Source organism: Echiichthys vipera, assembly GCF_963691815.1.
Source record: "Echiichthys vipera genome assembly, chromosome: 4".
In the NCBI taxonomy this organism is placed as follows: Eukaryota; Metazoa; Chordata; class Actinopteri; order Perciformes; family Trachinidae; genus Echiichthys; species Echiichthys vipera.
This window is the reverse complement of record NC_139829.1, coordinates 33480304-33500444: the sequence shown is the minus strand read 5'-3', so window position 1 is coordinate 33500444 and position 20141 is coordinate 33480304. Positions and strand designations below refer to the sequence as shown.

Sequence of the window (20141 nt, the reverse complement as noted above, 5' to 3'; positions counted from 1 at the left end):
CGCACTCACACTGTCCGCCCGTACCGTGCCCCGTGCTTTAGGGTACTTGTCCCCCCCTCCAGGCCCGTTTGTACTCACACTACCTGGGCCTCGGTGAATGCTTCTTGCTGCCTATACGTCATCACGCCGTAACACGTCACACGCATTGATGACGTCATGGCGATGCGTGGCTTTGTTTCCAGATCTTTCCGTAGACCCCAGAGTTTTTGTGCGTCTTGTCGACTGTTTTTGAATCTTTTCATCGACCAAATCTGCAGTAAACACTCCACCTCCGCATCACACCAACGTGAACCTTTCGCCGCCATTGTTTTAAATGTCCGCGCGTGGTCCCTCCTTCTTTTTTCTATGTCCCAACAGGCGCACAGGAAATTATGTCAGAGCCGCCGTAGGCCTCGTGCTCGTACACGTGCGCACGCTCGTGCTCGTACATGTGCAAACACGCTTTACAAAAGCCCACCTCTCTCAAACGGGCTGTGGACGGCCAGCTGGCCGCAGCTAGGCGTGTAGCGGTTGCACTCACACTGGTCAAACAAACTAGGCTTTACCCGTAAAACCTGTTTTGGCACGGTACGGATGGACAGTGTGATTGCGCCCTAGTCTCACTTTGCCAGACCTACCCCCACAGTGCTATGTCAGATTTGGATCTGGCTGCAAGAGTCATCATTCTGGGATAGGGGAAAATACGTTTTGGCTTGTTTGCATTTGTTTATACCAATCACAATTGTCATGGGTGGATCTAAGCATTTGCCCTTTGCCCTTGCAAAAAAGATAGTGCTGATAGCAATAGGAGAGGAGAATGCTGGCTAAAATAGGTGACCAATGGCAGGCTTTATCCCAACAGTCTACATCGAGCTAATGGTTGTCAGGGAATTTTAAAGCCTTGTGAGACCAAGGAAATCAGACGATGTAGTATAAGAGTACTGTTAGCACGTCATATGCTTCGTTGATCTGACTGGTTGATTTGGCCCGTATGTTGGTGATAGACAGATGGTCTGTGAAGGACAATCCATCTGGCGGTGTCAGTTTAGGCCTTTCACTCAAAATCACCAATCTCAACAATAGTGAATGTGAACTGATAAAGGAAAAGCCAGGGGATACATTGTCTGGTAACCATGAATGCAAAACTGACGTGCCAATCCATCCATTGTGATGTTGAAAATCTCACAGGATAAGCAAAAAACCCTGACCTGCAGGTAATGCTAGAGGAAATTCAGTTTTTAGGTGTCATCTTCTGGGCACCATGAATATGTATATCAACTTTCATGGCAATCCGTACACAAATATTGAAAATGTCAACTGCAAGTTGACACAAGGAAAAGTCAGGGGATTGCCAGAGTGGCTCAGTGAAAGAGTGGGTCGTCCTCTATTCGAGAGATTAGGCGGTTCGATCCCCACCTACCCCAGTCCAAAATGTCGAAGTGTCCTTGGGCAAAACACTTAACCCCGAATTGCTCCCCGTGCTGCGCATGGGTGTGAAAATGTGGTGTGAGTGATTAGATTAGATGGTATGTAGATGTCCACTGCCATCAGTGTGAATGTCTGTGTGAACGGGTGAATGTGACAAACACTGTGAAAGCGCCTTGAGTCCATTTACCATCCTCTGGGGACCATGAATATTTTTACAAAACACGGCAATCCATCCAGTCCTTCTTATATTTCATGAGTGAATAAGCAGTGTTAGCCATCATGACTGACTAGATAGAAGAAACTCAACAGTACCACAGCATATGCCATTGACAAAACTTGCAAAGTTGCTATGGACTCCAACTAAAACATACAATCCCATTTTTTCTGATCCGTGCCTGCTTTCTCATTGTATCATCCCACTTTTTCTTTGTGGCTTAGTTTGCTAGAGAGAGGGGTAGGCGAAAGTGGAGCCCTGACACCTCAAGGTCGGCTCAAAAGTAATAGAGGGGGTGGTGGAGTATGAGGGCAGAAAGTGGATTGCAGACAGACAGTAAATTGGCAACTGACCATCCGAAATGATAATCTTAATGGAAGGACGGAAGGGATGTGTGAATGTCAGACCATGGTCACCAAGTGTCCCATTTTCTAGAAAATCCCAGCATTGTATGCATTGTTGTTGTTCCTTTTCCTCTCGAAGCAGGGTTAGTGTCACCACTAGAGGTGTGATGATTTAAAATGAATAAGCTTCCAAGAGTAGATTCATTACTTTATGAAAAAAAGACTTGAATTCCATGAAATAAACATGTACACAGTAAATGATCTTTAGTTGATGAGGTGCATACATATGATGAGAGTCACTGACTCACTCCATAAGTGCTCTAAACTTCCCCTTGTTGGCTAAATACTTTCACTAGTTTTGTTTTCACAGAGCAAATCACACTGAACTGAATTTGGCATCAACATAAATTGGATTAATAATTCTAGGCCTGTACATGCATGTGAACTAAAGATATCTGCATGTGAACTAAAGATATCTGCATGTGAACTAAAGATATCTGCATGTGAACTAAAGAGATCTGCATGTGAACTAAAGATATCTGCATGTGAACTAAAGATATCTGCATGTGAACTAAAGATATCTGCATGTGAACTAAAGATATCTGCATGTGAACTAAAGATACCTGCATGTGAACTAAAGATATCTGCATGTGAACTAAAGATATCTGCATGTAAACTAAAGATATCTGCATGTAAACTAAAGATATCTGCATGTGAACTAAAGATATCTGCATGTGAACTAAAGATATCTGCATGTGAACTAAAGATATCTGCATGTGAACTAAAGATATCTGCATGTGAACTAAAGATATCTGCATGGGTTTGGCTAAAATAAAATGTTGGTTTCGTCAATACTACTAGGTACTACTAGGACACGCTTATGACACAGAGTTTCAACTCAAGGCCATTAGTCACGCAGTAGAACACGGGAATAGAGCAGCAGCCAGAGAGTTGAACATGAACCAATCAATGGTGCCGAAAGTGGAGGAAGCAACAAGACGACCTGCGCCAAGTACAGAAGACTAAACAGAGTTTCCGAGGGAACAGCAGCAAGTAGAAGAGTCCGTACAATCACTATTCGACTGAAGGCAATAGCGCTAGCACGCGAACTTAACATCAATGAATTTAGAGGCGGTCCTTAACGTAACCCCAGCCTCGACTGTAGCGTCTATTCTATGCGCCTTACAATGTGGTGCGCCGTATAGTGCGGAAAATACGGTGTATTCTGACCCGTACACCACCTCTGTACGCGTGTATGTGATGTTTCAGAGCACTGACTGAAGACGGTGAAACTGCAGCTAATATGTGCACTGGACAATAATATCCCAGATATTGGCAATGCTATCTGTAAGGACTGCAGCTCAGAGTCAAGAGTGGGAGAGACGTGAGGAGAACACACACTCGGTCTGAACTGTGAGAGCTACATAATTATTTAAAATACGAGGTTCTACTCCACTTCACACGTACATAACAACACCACCAGGCACTGTCAACACATATGGCATCCCGCGTCTCATTCCTTAGTTATTTTTCTTTTCAATAATAAATCCCCTTTGGACCGATGTACTGTAGCTCATCTATCATTTATACCCACAATGCATCTTGAACAGGGGCTATACCTTTGGTCGTGATGGCAGGCTGCTCCCCCAGTAGCAGTTTTAGCCTCTTGGCGTGGATTTTACCCTGGTAGTGTGACTGTGCCACCACTGCTGAGGTGAAGGACATGTTACACAGCGTGCAGCACTTATTCTTGTCCACGTCGCCTTTGTCGCCGCCCTGAAAGACACAGTAACATTTCATCAATGATGCATCAAAGAATCCAATATGACATCCATTTATCTTTGGGAACAAATGTATTATGTAGAAATCACAGCAGACTGTGCTACCAACACAGCTGCACGTTGGACACATCATTGATCTCCACCACTTCTGATTTAAATGAGGGGAGAGGTGCAACTCCTCGCCCATAGTCTTTAGATCCTGGTGGGTTGTAAATGGAGCGGAGGACTCTGTGTTTTAATAAGTGATAGTGGGGCCAATACGGCTGACGGTAGACCTCTCCCTGAGTCTCCATCTGTGCAAGCTACAACACAACAACCCATTATACTGAGTGAATGTGAAAGACACAGAGCAACCCCGCATGAACTGAGAGAAGGAGTTTTTCCTGAGAAGTGGTGGGAGGAAAACAGTGCCCCGCCAGGTAAGCTGGGTCAAGTAAAGGTCTGGAGTGGTGGAAGAGGAGAGGAAAGCGAACCCCATGACCTCATTCAGATGTCTGTTCCTCCGCCTGCTGTACTCTACCAGATATAGTAAGTGAACAGCGGGCCTGAGCAGGGAGAGATGTGTGTGTGTGTCCCTTCGGTTGAACCGTCGCAGCTTGAGACAAACTGAAATAATGAGCCCATTCACCTCCATGATATACACACTTCCAACACTAGTGGTTACAATGTGACTTTGTGTTATGTTTCTGCTGATGCAGCTTTTGTAGGCCACTGACTGGTGTGTTTGGAAGACAGCTCAATTCAATTAAAATAGATAGTTGCTAAGAAATTATACTATAGCCCCCTGGGCGCCTCCCTGGGGAGGTGTTCCAGGCACGTCCAGCTGGGAGGAGGCCTCGGGGAAGACCCAGGACCAGGTGGAGGGATTAGATCTCCACACTGGCCTGGTAACGCCTCAGGATCCCCCAGTTAGAGCTGGTTAATGTGGCCCGGGAAAGGGAAGTTTGGGGTCCCCTGCTAAAGCTGCTGAACCCGCGACCCGACCCCGGATAAGAGGCTGAAGATGAGATGAGTTGCTATGAAATCCGTTGTGTATATACTTGTATTTGGTTCCAATGTCATCGTTTTTATACCGGTGCTCTTCAATGAGCGACCATTTTTGGTACGAACTGACAGTGTCCTGTATCCTGTCATTTGAGGAGCACAAGAAAAGCTCTCTGAATCACTTCAGATGTGTACGTGCCTGATATCAGACGTACAGTAATTCTCAGCTAGTTACACTTAGTTCATATCTTTCCCGGGGAGGGAGGGGGTTGGATCTTCCCTAACCAATAACAAGAGACTTGAGAGTAATATCTTTCATAGACAACAGCAATTTGTGTAGGTTGCATTAATGCATAATGTAATCAAGGTTGATTTATTTGTTAAGTAATAGTGATCTAATTCACGTGTATGTATATCTCTTTAGACATCAATCCAAATAATTGCAAATGCAAACATCTGATTTAAGCCATCGTACTCATTAAGAATGCTGGATGTGAGCCAGGACACAACAGCTGCCAGTTTACACTGATTTTTAGAGCTCTTTAAACGCCATTTCCTTTTAACTTTGCTCAAACAAATAGGTGATTCAGTTAATTACTCTCAGCATCGCTCAATCGAGCCAGCAAAGACTCAGAATTACTGCTAGTCTGTGGTCTACATACAGAGAACATTTTCTTTTACGTCTAAGAAGATTACTTTATTTATCCCGCAACGGGGAAATTTAATTTTTTCACTCTTATTATTAATCATGTTACACACACACACACACGCCCGAAATACACACACACACACACACACACACACAGGACCTATACATGCAGTTAAGGAGAGATGTCATAGCGAGGGGGCTGCCAGTGACCGGCGCCCCGAGCTGTTAGGGGTTCGGTGCCTTCCTTAACAGCACCTCGGCAGTGCCCAGAAGATGAACTGGCACCTCTCCAGCCACCAGTCCACACTCCATTCATGGTCCACACAGGGACTTGAACCAGCAACCCTACAGTTCCCAGCCAAGTCACCTATGGCCTGAGCTACTGCCGCCCGTCTAGATGACAGAAATTGATGAATGGAACGAGCATTTCATCATTAACCCAACGTAGGCAGAACGATTACAAGGAGTTTTGTCAATGGAACCTTTCATTTGACCGTTTCTAAGCATGTTACATACAGTGCTGTGCCCAGAGCTGCCCATGGGTTTAGTTTCCATGATGACATTAACGTTAGCTAGGTGGCTAAGTAAATGTTACGTCAACAGGGGGCTGACTACACAACTAACAACAAGCATACAACGCTCAGCTACAACACTCACCAACAACATTCAGTGTTACAAATGGGCTTTTCTGTCTTTGTTGTGATAGTTTCCTGGACTGGAGCGACAGTGACGACACCGGTGCTTTTCTGGAAAGTTCTGAGACTTTCAACTATGAGCGCTTGGAGTGGTCGCACATTAAAGGTGGATCGCTTTGAAAAAAAGGAAGCTGGATCCAACGCCTTTTCTCCAGATGGCCGCCTTCGCTCCCTTCTCACAACTGAGAAAAGGCTGCTGCTCTGACAAATATGCTATCTGGAGTAATTTCCAAATTGTCAAACCATTCCTACACTGGTGAGTACACTTTTCCTTTAAAATGAAGTCCAACATTGATCCTACATGTTAGGAAAACTATGTATCTTACCCTGCTATTCACTAAATTGCACCATAAACCAACATGACGAGGCCTCTGCTCTGGTACACACAGATATCCGAGCCACTGACCAGCCTCTTTCCAACAATGTAACCGTGGGTAAAAATGCATGAAATTACTGAAATGTAGCATTCATAATGGTCTGCTTAAACTATGAAATTGGAAAAACCCCAACAGGGTTGTTTAGGCTTTGATACACTGGATCAAGGCAACATTGATCGGTCGAGCTACAAGCCCCGACTGTACGTGACACGATTCCTAATTATATTCCAGTGGTGCAAATTGTTTTATCGAAGCGTTTGCAAACAGTCCGATGGAACGGAAACATCTGTAAAAGTCACCTGACCACGGTTTTTCCATGTGATTAGGTAAGCAGCAATGCCAGAGGAGGGGTCATGACGTTTCACCAAGACCCCGCATAAACATTCAGCTCCAAAGCCGACGTGACCGCGTCTGTGACACCGATATAATTCATGTCACACTTACACTAATGAGGCTAGTGATTAAGCTAATTAATGGTTTCATGATGAAACCTGCAAACAGGATTGGATTTAAAGCAGCAGTTCACCATAAGAGGGAGAAATCACCCCATGCCCTCCTTTTTGAAGCGTTCGGCGCCACGTCACAGTGCTCTGGTGTTCAGGATGAAAGGGAACTCTTTGGCGCAACAACAAAAAGCTTCTTCCGAGAGGAAACTAATGTCATTGTGTGGGAGGTTTTGTATCACAGTAAGCAGACACCCAGCTCTGGAAACAAGCTGAGGGCAAAGGACGTTAAGGGCGCACTCACACTGTCCTTCCGCACCGGGCGAAAACAGGTTTTTCAGGTAGAGCCTAGTGCGTTTGACCAGTGTGAGTGCAACCGCTCAGCGCATAACTGCGACCAGCTGGCCGTCCACGTCCCGTCTGAGAGAGGTGGGCTTTAGTAAAGCACGTTTGCACATGTACGAGCATGACGCCTACGGTGGTTCTGACGTCATTTTATGTGCGCCTGTTGGGACATAGAAAATAGAAGGACGGACCATGCGCGGACATTTAACAACAACAACAATGGCGGCGAAAGGTTCACGTTGGTGTGATGCGGAGGTGGAGTGTTTACTGCAGATTTGGTCGATGAAAAGATTCAAAAACAGTCGACAAGACGCACAAAAACTCCGTGGTCTACGGAAAACTTTGGAAACAAAGCCACGCATCGCCATGACGTCAATCAATGTGTGTGACGTGTTACGGCGTGATGACGTATGGACAGCAAGAAGCATTTGCGCGAGGCCCAGGTAGTGTGAGTACAAACGGGCCTGGAGGGGGGGACAAGGACCCTAAAGCTTGGGGCGCGGTGCGGAAGGACAGTGTGAGTGCGCCCTAAAACAGTTTAGGAGGGGGTGATACGATTGCTTCGTGTTATTGTGGTTGTGTCTGAGTCAAATTGGCCAATGTATCATCCCCAAAAAAGAGTTAGTGGATAGGACCTTACAGAGCACTTCATAGCTTGTCAGAGGAGCTCTTTGATTCTAATGATCGTTGACAAGAGAATTACAAGAGCTACGCCGGACAGACTCCACGTTAAACCTCCAACCACTCATTGGATTTGACGTACGTAGGTGAAAGGAAGAAGACGCCATGAACCAACTTCCCCAGTCCACCTGACAGCACCAACAGCATCTGTCTCCTGTAGATGTGCGTTATTACAACACGTTGTTACCTTCTAATTAAGAAATCTGTAGGTCTCATTCAGTCAGGATGTTCAAATCCATTTTTCTGTAGTACATCTCTCACCGATGATGATTCCCATGAGGTGGAGCTGTATCAACTCATCTTCATCCCAACTTGTCACATTCAGCCCGATTTTCAGGACCCTTTGGTGTCACTTGACGCTGCGCTGGGTAGGCCTGCGCATAAAATGGTCATGCTCCATGGCGTTTAAAGGGAGCATGTGGTCTGTCCTTGTCTCTCTCTGTCCATCTGTCCGTCTTTTCTCTCTCTCTCTCTCCTTCTCTTCCTCTCTCTGGTGCAGACAGATGTGCGTCCTCCACAGAGCTGGGTCTGTCTGACGTTCCTGTCTGTTATAGTGAAGGTTTTCAACGCCACCGTACTCTACGGGGGAATTGTTGGGTCTGTGTAAATCATAAATAAGTCATAGAGTGTGGTCTTTACCTACTCTGTAAAGTGTCCTGAGATAACTGCTGTTAGGATTTGGCACTATAAATAAAATTGAATTGAATTAACGTTGTGTATTCAAACAAAACTATGTGGTAAGGTTTAGGCAACATTGGTTAGGGTTAGGAAAACATCAGGGGTGGGGTTAAAATAAGCGTGTTTGTCACGTAACTACAGTGACGCACGGGACATGAACAGGACTCGGACCACAGTCTACTGGGTGGATGTCCTGTAATTTGATTGTCCCCCTTCCTACGCATACTTTGTCACCCTTAATGTTGGTCTTGAATGGGTTAACAGTTGGGTTTTGACTCCCCGGGAATGACAGCAGGCTGGCAGGCTGTCAGAGCAGGTAATCAACGTTTGATTTATGACTTCCTGAGTTGTCGGTCTTGACAGAGTCATCACTGTTGCACAGGTGCATTTTTCCCTTTGGACATCGGCTTCTGCAGAGAGATTCCTTCTTTTTTTTAATATTAAAATCATATTTTTAATAAGAATGCCATCTCCAGGCAGCTCCTAACTGGTTAGGGCACTTCTGGAGCTTAAAGTTGATAAATGCTTTTACTGGCGGTCTTAAAAATAGGAACGAGAACGTCACAATGTAAACAAAGTGAGAGCACGGATCTATTAAAGCAGCAGGGAGTCCCAGGCTGCTGCAATCTCAAATTGGACACCATACAAATGCTATTTGTAGTAAGCTGTAATCTGGTGCAGATCACCACTGCGTGTGTGTGCATGTGTGTGTGTGTGTGTGTGTGTGTGTGCATGTGTGCGCGTGTGTGTGGACAAAGACACAGTTCTTCCGCCCACAGTGTGTGATAACCACAGACTGTATGGTGATAACAGAAGAACACTGCTGCTCTCTGAGTCATTCTGACACACACATTTACACACAGCCCCTCCCTCTGCCCTTGGCCTTGTCCTTCACTAACTCTTAGCACACACATGTATACACACACACACACACACACACACACACACACACACACACACACACACATCCTTCCTTCCTTCCTTCTAGCAGCAGAAGAGCCACTGGATTGCAAAATTTCATCGTCATAATGAGCAAATATATATTCAGGATGAGCCTAAAATACACCAGGAGATGAGACGCACCTCCGAATAGGAAGGATCCATAATTTCATGGCTAATTAAAACTGGATAAACGAGCAGCTAATTGCAGGGAAATGTAATTAATGAAGCGGTAGGTAGGTGTATGTTGCAAGATTGAAAATCACAGTGTAACATACCAGCCTGCTGGCCGGAGAGAAGCTTTATTAGTGAACTGTATTTTGGATATTTGGCTGAGAAATGTAACTTCTGGAATGTGGAGGAATATCTGATAAGCTAAGCAACACAGTTAGGAATATATTTCTTCCTTCCTTCATTTGTTCTAGAAAACCCATGAGTCATCGGAAACAACATGTTCAACCTCTGCCATATTTCAGCAGTCGAGAACGGCGAATGGTGTGCGCCATATTTGGTGTGTAAATGCAGCCCAACAGTGAGAAATAATTTCAGCTCTGCATTGGCGGAGAGTACTGCCGCGCTGCACTTCTCTGCATATGTAACTGGAGGAAGGAGAGAGAGAGAGGGAGAGAGAGAGAGAGAGAGAGAGGCTTTGCATTTTGAGGAGCGAGAGAGAGACGGCAAGAAAGAGAAAGGATGGGGGGGGGGTCTGCCTCATTCCCATTCATGTGAGGCAGAATAAAATAATCTTTTTGATTTGCAAGCAGTAAATTCTCTTTGCTGTCAGCGCCGCGCTGCACATTTTCATCTCGCTTTAAGTGAAGCAGCGTGTCCTTGCCTGCTTGTATTTGCTGGGGTGATAGAGACGGGCAGTGTGATGTCTTACCGCATCGGACTGTTGTTTGCTTTTGTCACCGCATCAGAAATGCCACGGCGTCAACACACACACACACACGAGCTCGCAGAGCTTTCCGTCCAGGATGCAACGTTTTAGTGCCGGAGTACATAAACTGCACTGCTCTAGGTGGTAGTTTTGAGCCGCTGTTAGCCTGGACTGGTTTGGCCTGATGTGATCATGGACTGGCTTAGCGCAGTATAATGCCTGGGCTAAATCTGGAAGTCGGGAAACACTCACTTCCCATGTGTATTTCCCTAAGGAGCAGGACAGCCAAGTGCAAGGGTTTCCCTGCAACAAGGATAAAAAGGACTTGCTCCCAACATAGCTATGGACAATGCAGTCTATTGCTGCCAAGCGGAGCATACAGGAGAGCGCTAAGCAGGACTGGCACAGTGGTCACTGCTGCTGCTGCTGGTGCTGGTGCTTCTTCAGCTACACACAGGCACACACACACACACGCACACGCACATGCACGCACACACACACACAATACAGTGACCTTCAAATTCAAACGGCAGGCAGTACCGACAGAGACAGAGAATAAAGCCTGCACAGACTCTGAATGTCTTTTTTTTTTTGTTGCTACAAGACCTCCTGCCTCATGGGGCTCACGCAGGAACTCCTTGCTCTGACTTGTTGAATGACATTTATGAGTGATTTAAGAGAACTTGTTGCATTCACCAATTTTGTCATGGACGTCTGTCCATTACTTCGACTGTCATAGGTTCGTCTCCAACTCCCATTTCGATCATATGCCACTTCCTGTCCTGACTTTGGTTCTTCTTTAGTTCCATCCATGGGATACTACGGCCAATTCAATTGATTGTTAAAACATTTAAGTAATCTCAATTATAAATATCATCAAATATGAGCGGTCAGACAATCAGACAGGTTGTAAACAAGCCAACGGTTTTGCTAGCTTTACATTACTGCCCACTTTATTTGGAAAAGACCGGACGTAACGCCATTTAATTCCTCGTTGAGTGTCCACAGCTATGGCAGGTCATTGCCGTCATGTAAGTAGACTGTCAGGGAACCAATCCTCATTTGTGGAGAAGGTCATGTTCCTACAATTGCAGGTTAAATGAAAGAGGATGGTGTCGTTGAGTTAATACGTTGTAATATCTTAAAGAGTTGTGGATGGATCTCCGTACTCCCAAAGATCTACATTATCAAGACCGTTTGCTATTGGTTAGTGTTGCAAAGATAAGGTTTTAAGTTAAAACAAGCAATAAAGAAGAATTCCTTTATTAGTCCCGCAACGGGGAAATTCAATGTTTTCACTCTATTGTTGTTATTCATGTTACGCACACACAGGCCCGAAATACACGCACACACATAGGCCCGAAATACACAGTGACCAGCTCAACTGCACCTCGGCAGTGCCCAGGAGATGAACTGGCACCTCTCCAACCACCAGTCCACGCTTGATTCATGGTCCACACAGGGACTCGAATCAGCGACCCTCCGGTTCACAGCCAAGTCACCTATGGACTGAGCTACTGCCGCCCCACAAATGTGTGCAGTCATAGTCACATGCTCTTTCAGAAGGTCCAATAAAAGTCAAATTTGTCCTAATTCATCATTGTTTCTCGTATTTACAAAGTTAAACAAGTCTCTGCTCGTCCTTATCTGAGCATTTCGCTGTGTAACATAATTGTGAACAGTAGGTTCATACTGTGGACGACCCGGCTGAGGGACTGATCACCAACTCAGCAAAACGTACAGCTGTGGTGGCTGCCCGCTCAGCGCTTTTAATGAGCAATGAGAAGCTGACATATTCCCCCCAAATTAGTTTTCTAATGCTGGAGTCACGCCTCATCTTGATGATGAGGTCCGGACGCTTTCCTAAATCAATTCACAGTTTGAAATTGATTGGGGATAACGGATAATACGCAATTTCAGCAGTTTAATCCGACCAAATCCAGCATTGGGGCTGCGAGAGAAGAGTGCGACATGTTTAAAATCACATACTTTTGTGCTCAGCAACACAAGATGTTTTGCAATCCCTCCAAGCAGCTCGCTAGACGTGCTCAGTCGAGTGCTTGCACTTGCACAACGGTTGCATCGTGCAAAATTGGGTAAAAACTGGAACTTTCTTCTGACCCATTTTTTAAGCTAATGGGAGATTTGAACCTGCAAAACCCCCTATGCTTGTTCAATTGTGCATGCCCTCCTACTCTCTTGAAAACATCCTCTGTGAAAGCCACACAATGTGAAATATTAAGATAACTCTTTACACAGGGGAATGAGAATTACAACCCCGGTGGTGTGGTGTGGCGTGCAGCTCCAGCATAATCGAGGAGGAACAACACTGCCTGATATCTCACACCTTCCCGTCGCTGGGAACGGCTTTCTTTGCATAGCCATTGTTTAACTCCTTTTTTTGAAGGTTCCCTTTGTCAAATTATTCATTATACTCAGATCTGTACTGATCTGCGGGCTCCAGCCTTCGCTCTGCCGGGCTCTGCTTGATGTGAGGTGTTTTTTTTTGCTAAATCAAAGCACTTTACCGGAAATAATGGCCCGCAACCCCCTCAGAGCGGCTATTCACATTCATCCCCTATTCAAAGAAGCTCCAAAGACGTTTAACATTGGAAGCGGTTTTGGGAGAGAGATGGAAATGTGGAGTCCAGGTTTCACACTGAAGGAGCTGTGAAATACAGTTAGGGGCCCAACATCCTCAGTTCATTTTTCAAACCCAAGAAGATTGACATTTGATATAGTATCTATCCCTCTGATGTGCCTTTGTTGTTTCAGCTGTGTGTACAATAGAGTCTGTGTGTATTTCTGTTAGTTTTACTCCTGACAGTGATTTCCATGCTGTTTTTTTTATTTCATTACACAGTACGGCTGTATTTAGAGTATAATTTCTAGGCAAAAGTGTCAGAAAAGGCTGCATCGAAGAGGCAAACATTTCCCTTTGTGAGCATTCAAAAGGTCTGCGTGCTGTAGAATAGTGGAAGTATGACTTAAAGAGAAATTCTGCTGATTTATATCCAGCTCTGTATCGTGGCAATGTGGGCAGTGCGTGGAGATGAATGGTGTTTGGCTTCCCTCTGTGGAATCATGTTTGAAGCCCAAGACGAACGCGATTCTTGTTAGTGCCTGTAAAGTACGCTAGACTTCTAGTTCTAATAGTACTTCAGTTCTGTTACTAGTACTCTACCTGCCTGGATCCAGACCTTAGAATCTGCACACTCCACAGAGTTGACTGATTCATCTCGCTTCATGATATAAAACAGCGGTTTCTCCGTTAAAAACACAGGTGAGTCAATGAACGTCGCTGGGGAACAATTAGCCAGCCATCAGTTTCGTTTTTGGGACTTACACTGTTGTCAAGCTGTGTGTTTACATCACTGGCCAATCACAACCAAGTTAGGTAAACGGGCGACTGTGGCTCAGTGGAAGAGTGGATCATCCTCCATTCGAGAGATCCCTGCCTCCACATGTCATTGGGCAAGACACTGAACCCCGAATTGCTCCTCGTGCTACGCATGGTGTGTGAATGTGGTGTGAATGGTTACATTAGATGGTCTGTAGATGTCCACTGCCGTCTGTGTGAATGGGTGAATGTGACAAACACTGTGAAAGCGCCTTGAGTAGTCAGAAACCAGAAAGGCCGTGATCCTTCATAGCCTACTCTGTGTCTACTACGGTTGCTACCGTAGAGTCTAAGGACGCTTATGCTGTGGATGAAAATTGAATTGTTTTTAGCTTTGCAACCTCAGCAAAATGACTTGTTTCAATATCAAAATCAGATTGATTCTGTCTGACAACCTTTTGGACAGTAGAGTAGAGCATCACAATTAATTTATTCTACCCCTATTCAAGTTAGCTTAGCGCTGAACCATTGGTTAGCTTGCTTGGACTAAAAGTAGAAAGAGGAAATCAAATCCTCTCCACTACGGAAATCCGTTAGAGTGCAGGCAAAGTCGGACTGAAGTTGGAAACGTTGTGTGACCAGTTGACAATTCTGTCTGGTATCAGGCTAGTAGCCTACTTTGCGCTCGCACACATTTGGTCAATTGTCGAATATGTCAATTCTTAAATATTTGTAACGGGGGTGATGAACAGATCAGAAGACAATTTGAAACCACTGCTCGCTGTATAGTTTTGGCTACTGACACACTGACCAATCAGTACTCACATGAAATTATAGAGCTAATACCGTATTCCCTATTCTTCTTTTTTTTTTTAAAGTATTATACAGCTCTCTTTTGTTTCTTTTCGTTTATAGCTGTTTATATCTTATACACTCGAACGCTTAGAAAACAAAGATACATGAGACAGACAGTACAGTATGGTGTGCACATGTGGTAACTCCATCTGCTGTTTAACTAAGATGAAGAATTGGTAATGCAAATATGCAAATGTATGTATGTACACATATGCTGCACATACATTATGGGCTTGGGTGAAACCTGGACTACATCTCTAGATAATCTACAGCCATCTGTAGACTCATTTAAAATGTTTTTGTCATCATGTCATACATTCTGTTTATCCAAATTTGTTTATTTTTGGTGTGTACCGTTGCTGTATCCGACTCTACTGGTACTGAGATATTGCATTTGGGTATTACTACATTAAAACAAGGTGTAATGTGTAAATTTTCCGCAATCACATGTGTAAAAACCACTAGTTCTATATTTTATATTTTGTTGAGATGTGTACTTACATGATCCCGATTGTTTACAACAATATTCAGAACTCAAAACAAGATTTAAAAGCCGTTTTGGTTCATCCAATGTACAGATCGCTTTGGTTCTTGCACACATTACTCTAAATTGATATCTCTGGCTACGCTACTGCTCGCAGTCCCTCCGAGATGTTCCTGTAGAGTGAAGCTGCTTATTCTGTGTTTTTGCTAGTTTTGATTTCCATATTGGTTTTGAGAAGAGAAGAACTCTGCGCACAATTTGGCCCCTGGTTCAAAACCTCCTGCGCGATGAACACTACAAGGTATCCTTACCGGGAGAAGCTCAGTGCAATGATGGAAATGGTTGTGAATGCAACAATACCAACGATCCCAGGCTCCTCTAGATACCAAACTCTATGTTTTGCTGTTGTTATTGACTGATAATCGTTTGATTGACAGACCCCTAGTAACAGTGAAGTAAAAAAAACAGTTACTATAGTTCCTAAATTCTTAAAATATATCATTACAGAGGTGGTACGTGTGTATTTGGGAATTTTCCTTTTTTCTTTGGCATTGGATCTCCAGGGGAATTGATTCCCTGGACCTCTAAGGAGATACAGCAATGAGATACAGAGTACAGTTTTGCACGTGTTGCCTTCTACTCTTTTTGCAGTGACAGCCCCAAATATTGTCTAGGGCGACTGTGGCTCAGTGAAGGAGTGGGTCATCCTCCATTCGAGAGATTTGGGGTTCAATCCCCACCTCCCCCGGTCCACATGTCGAAGTGTCCTTGGGCAAGACACTGAACCCCGAATTGCTCCCTGTGCTGCGCATGGGTGTGTAGATGTGGTGTGAATGGTTAGATTAGATGGTCTGTATATGTCCAATGCCATCAGTGTGAATGTCTGTGTGAACGGGTGAATGTGACAAACACTGTGAAAGCACCTTGAGTAGTCAGAAAACTAGAAAGGCGCTATATAAGTACAAGTCCATTTGTCTAATAATGATGACTTAAACTTCCATCATGTTACCTTGTTTAAGTATTTAGGCCACAACTCCTATAGTAGCATCATAACCCATATGGTCCCCACTTCCACTGCTACGTTGATGATGTCCAACTCTACATCTCCACCAAAGCCATCAACACTGCCACTCTGACCGACTCCCTCACTGAGTTGAAATTGTGGATGCCACCAACTTCCTTAAACTAAGCTGTTATAAATTAGACATGATCCCAATCAATCCTCATAACTTCTGCGTCACCACCCATGACTCCACTCAGTCTCCCTCTCAACACATTCGCAACCAAGTTATTTTTGTCAGCAACGTTTTCTTTGAGCACCACGTCCATCAAATCATCAGAACTGCCTTCTTCCACCTGAAAAGCACAGCTCGTCTCTTGCCTGTCTGTCAATCTCCTTCTCTGCCGATGAAACTTTGATCCACGACTTCATCACATCCAGGATTGACAACTGTAACAGGATTCTTTATGGTACATCATCCAAAGTCCTAAATAGACTCCAGTACATCTAGAACTCTGCTGCTTGTCTACTCACCCATTCACGCTCCTGTGATCACATCCCCTCTGTCCTCCAGAGCCTCCCCTGTCCGGTCCAGGGGTCTTATACAAAGTACTTCTCGTCATTCATTAAGCCCTCCATAAGCAGCAACCCTCCTACCTCACCGACCTACTCCACCACCACGCTCCTTCTTGCCAACCTCCTGTCTCCACCACTCAGGACCAAACACTGGACCTGTGGTGATAGAGCTGTCTCCATAGCAGGCCCCTCCCTCTGGGACCCTTTCTCTCCCCAGACACATCCAAGATTTCACCGACCCGTCCGTGTTCAAATCACTAATAAAAGCTCACATTTTCAGACCTGCTTTTAAAGTTGTACTCATAAGATTTCCATCTATTTAATTGCCTTTTAAGTTCCTATTTATCAAAACTTGAGTTAGAACAATGGTGATTGATCATGTGACCCTAATGGAGAAATCTACTTTCCCAGGCTCACTCGTCACTAAGAGTTATGCTGCGTTCACTTGTAATCGGATATAGGGAACTTCCAACTGAGTCAGGCTGGCAGTATGGGCAGTGTAATAGAACGCGGGTGTGTATTTAAGAGGGTAACATGACTAGAAGTAGAGAGGTGTATGTGTTTCAATAAAGTTTACAAAACAGCAAAAAATTGTCAACACTCATAGGGACCATGAAGATGACAAGATGGAGGCTCTGAAAGAACAGGTTCACCTGCAGTTACACCTTACCACCAAAGAGGCCGCCAGAAACAAGGTATCTCAAATCTTACGGAGAACAACTTTAATATGGGATTAATGGTGTGCAATATATATTTTGAGTGTGTTGTTTTCTATGATTATGTTAACTTTAAACTTCACTCTGTTATAGAGACTCTCATTCATGCCTTAATTACATACTGAAGGGATTACTGTATTGCCCTGTAACCACTGTGGCTACATATCCAATCTTCTCCATCCCTACATACCCAAGTGTCCTTTGGTCACATGAAATATGTTCATATATACATTGTTTTATTATTAATACTATTAGTATTATCAACGTGTGTAAAGAGCCTTTGAAAGCGCTCTATAAATAAAAGGTATTATTATTATAATTGCATGAAATCCTGCAGGGCTTCAAACCTCGAGAGGCTTTTCCCCCTGTCCCCAGTGTTCTCTAGACATACTACAGATTTAGTGTGCATATAAGCTATAAGAAACATGTGTACTTGCTATAAGTGTGTGTGCAAGTGTGCAATCTGTTAGATGCTGCTCCAGGAGAGATGTTGATGCAACGAAGCATAAGACTGCAGTCACTTCCTATTCAGTCAAGGCATCGCAGGACACCTGTGCCATCTCCAGTGCGACTGCTCCGTCTCTCCGTAAGATTTCTCGGCCACGCTGCAGGCCTGAGTTAATGGGAAGTGTCAGTTCAATAAACTGACAGGCAAACACCCGAACCAGCCAGCCAACTGTACAAGTCACTCACATGAACATTTATAATGGATATTACTTCTGCTTGACAAAGAACTAAATTGCGTATTGATTTTAAGGGGCAACATATAATGCAAAGACATTTCGTGTCTAGGAAAGAGTAGAAATCATGGATCCCTCAAGGGGTATGGGGTAGAAGTGCAGCAACTGTCCAGTCAAACAGGACGGTTTAGGGATAATCCTGGAAATGTACACTTCAAGTATAAAGCTGAAAACGGTTTAGCAATAGTTAGCCAAGCCGTGCTAACGGAGGATCTGCTGTGCAAACTTGCGGCTCCGTCACTCCAGTTAGAGACTGCAGATGGACCACACCCTTGCTGCCATCGGAGGACTGTAAAGAGAGTCATCAGTGTAAAGGAAAGGTCTTCGGTATACTACTACATGCAATCATGATAGAGACAGCTTTGTTCTGCCAAGCCAATTCAATAACCATAACTGCTGGATGCAAAATCAGCATCATCATGCATCTCAAACCAGTAAATCAGACCATTAGCATGGAAGCATAGGATTGAAGGGTAAAGGGTGATTAATCAACAGACCTCAGCGGCCCCTCCAGTACAGCCCCCTAAATTACCTGATCCAATTAAACCACGCAATGCTCGTTCAAAACAACAATGGCAGCTCCTAAAGCGGTTAGCTTAGTTGCTGTAAAAGCATCAGTTTGATCAGAACTGGAGAGCTTGTCTTTATTGAAAGAAGAGCAAGATGTTTTCCATCTGCTCCTCATTGACTTTGGCAAGAGTTTGATGACAGATGGTTGATGCAATCACCTGGCAGGTGTGTTTTGAAAGTGCTTGCCCTTTCCCAATCAGTTTCTAATGTTGCCTTCATCTGACCAGTCAGGTTATGCCTCGGTTCAACCTCAGGAAACTTGAACACTAGATAACATGTATCCTCAAAGCAATTTCAGTCAAAAGCAACTGGACTGGTTGTTTGTCTAGGAAGACGTTTCACCTCTCATCAAAGAGGCTTCATCAGTTCATGTACGCATCTGACCAGGCTGGGACTGCACCAGGACCAGGACCAGGCTGGGACTGGTCCTAGTGTGGTCAGACCTAGACAAACAACCAGTCCAGTTGCTTTTGACTGAAATTGCTTTGAGGATAACGATGACCTGGACGAATGAGAACATTCACAGGCTTACATAACATGTAGAGCATATTTGTCAATAGCTGATGTATTCCAGCATACAGGCTTGTATATAAAGTCTAGTCTGCCCTGCCTTGGGACATGCTAAACCAATCAATATCAAAATGTGTTGTAGCCATCATTAGCCCCTAATTATACAGTTGTGTGGGAGAAGGAAGTCTCCTTCTGTGCTGTTGTAACGTGATGACTACCATCTCCATATTGAGGTGGGTAGAACCCCGGGGATGAGGCAGTACAAAGCACCTAAGGTACCGTCTAAGCAAACTGCCTGCAGATTTAATAGATTTGTTTAGGTACGTCTTTGATGCAACACACTGAGACAAACAAAATCATGTTCCCTGCGTTCTGAAAACAGAGCTGTGATGATTCCTGGGAGAGTAAAAGTGGAGTGCTGTCTTCTTGATGAACAGCGTTGCCTCGTGCTGCATCTCTGCAAGGGGGATTTCATTAAACACGAAACGCTGCTGGTTTACATTGCGAGTTTATTTAAATTTGAATGGAAGCAAATGCAAATCTATGCTCTACTAGGCACCTCCGGGCCATTGAGAACAGAAGGAAATCACTGTGTGGTGGAGCTTCAGGAAGCACATGTGTCCATTGAAGATTCAAGGGCAAAGGGACAAAATGTCAAATCAGAGTTTTAACTGTGACTTGAACCTGTTTCTATTCCTACATCCGATCGTATACGTGGAGTTATCCCACATTGGTGGGAACATTGTTAGCTGTTAGCATTTAAGCACACTCTTCTTGCTTTGAAAGAAACAAAAAATAAAGGAAAGCCAGTTTTCATTCAGGATAATATATATATATATATATATATATATATATATATATTATATATCATACGCAGACAATACTTTGACAAAATGTTAGACACGTCACGTGTGTGTGAGTTAAATGAGCGAT

General features: G+C 44.3%; 1 protein-coding gene across 1 annotated transcript in view; it reads right to left on the bottom strand.

Annotated features, from left to right (window-relative positions):
- zmat4a (zinc finger, matrin-type 4a) overlaps positions 1–20141 on the bottom strand; it is a gene marked incomplete at both ends in the record, with an annotated part of 140319 nt that overhangs the window by 37502 nt on the left and 82676 nt on the right. Inside the window, 1 exon segment of the mRNA XM_083912930.1 lies at positions 3585–3741. Coding sequence (XP_083769056.1) covers positions 3585–3741 — 157 coding nt within the window.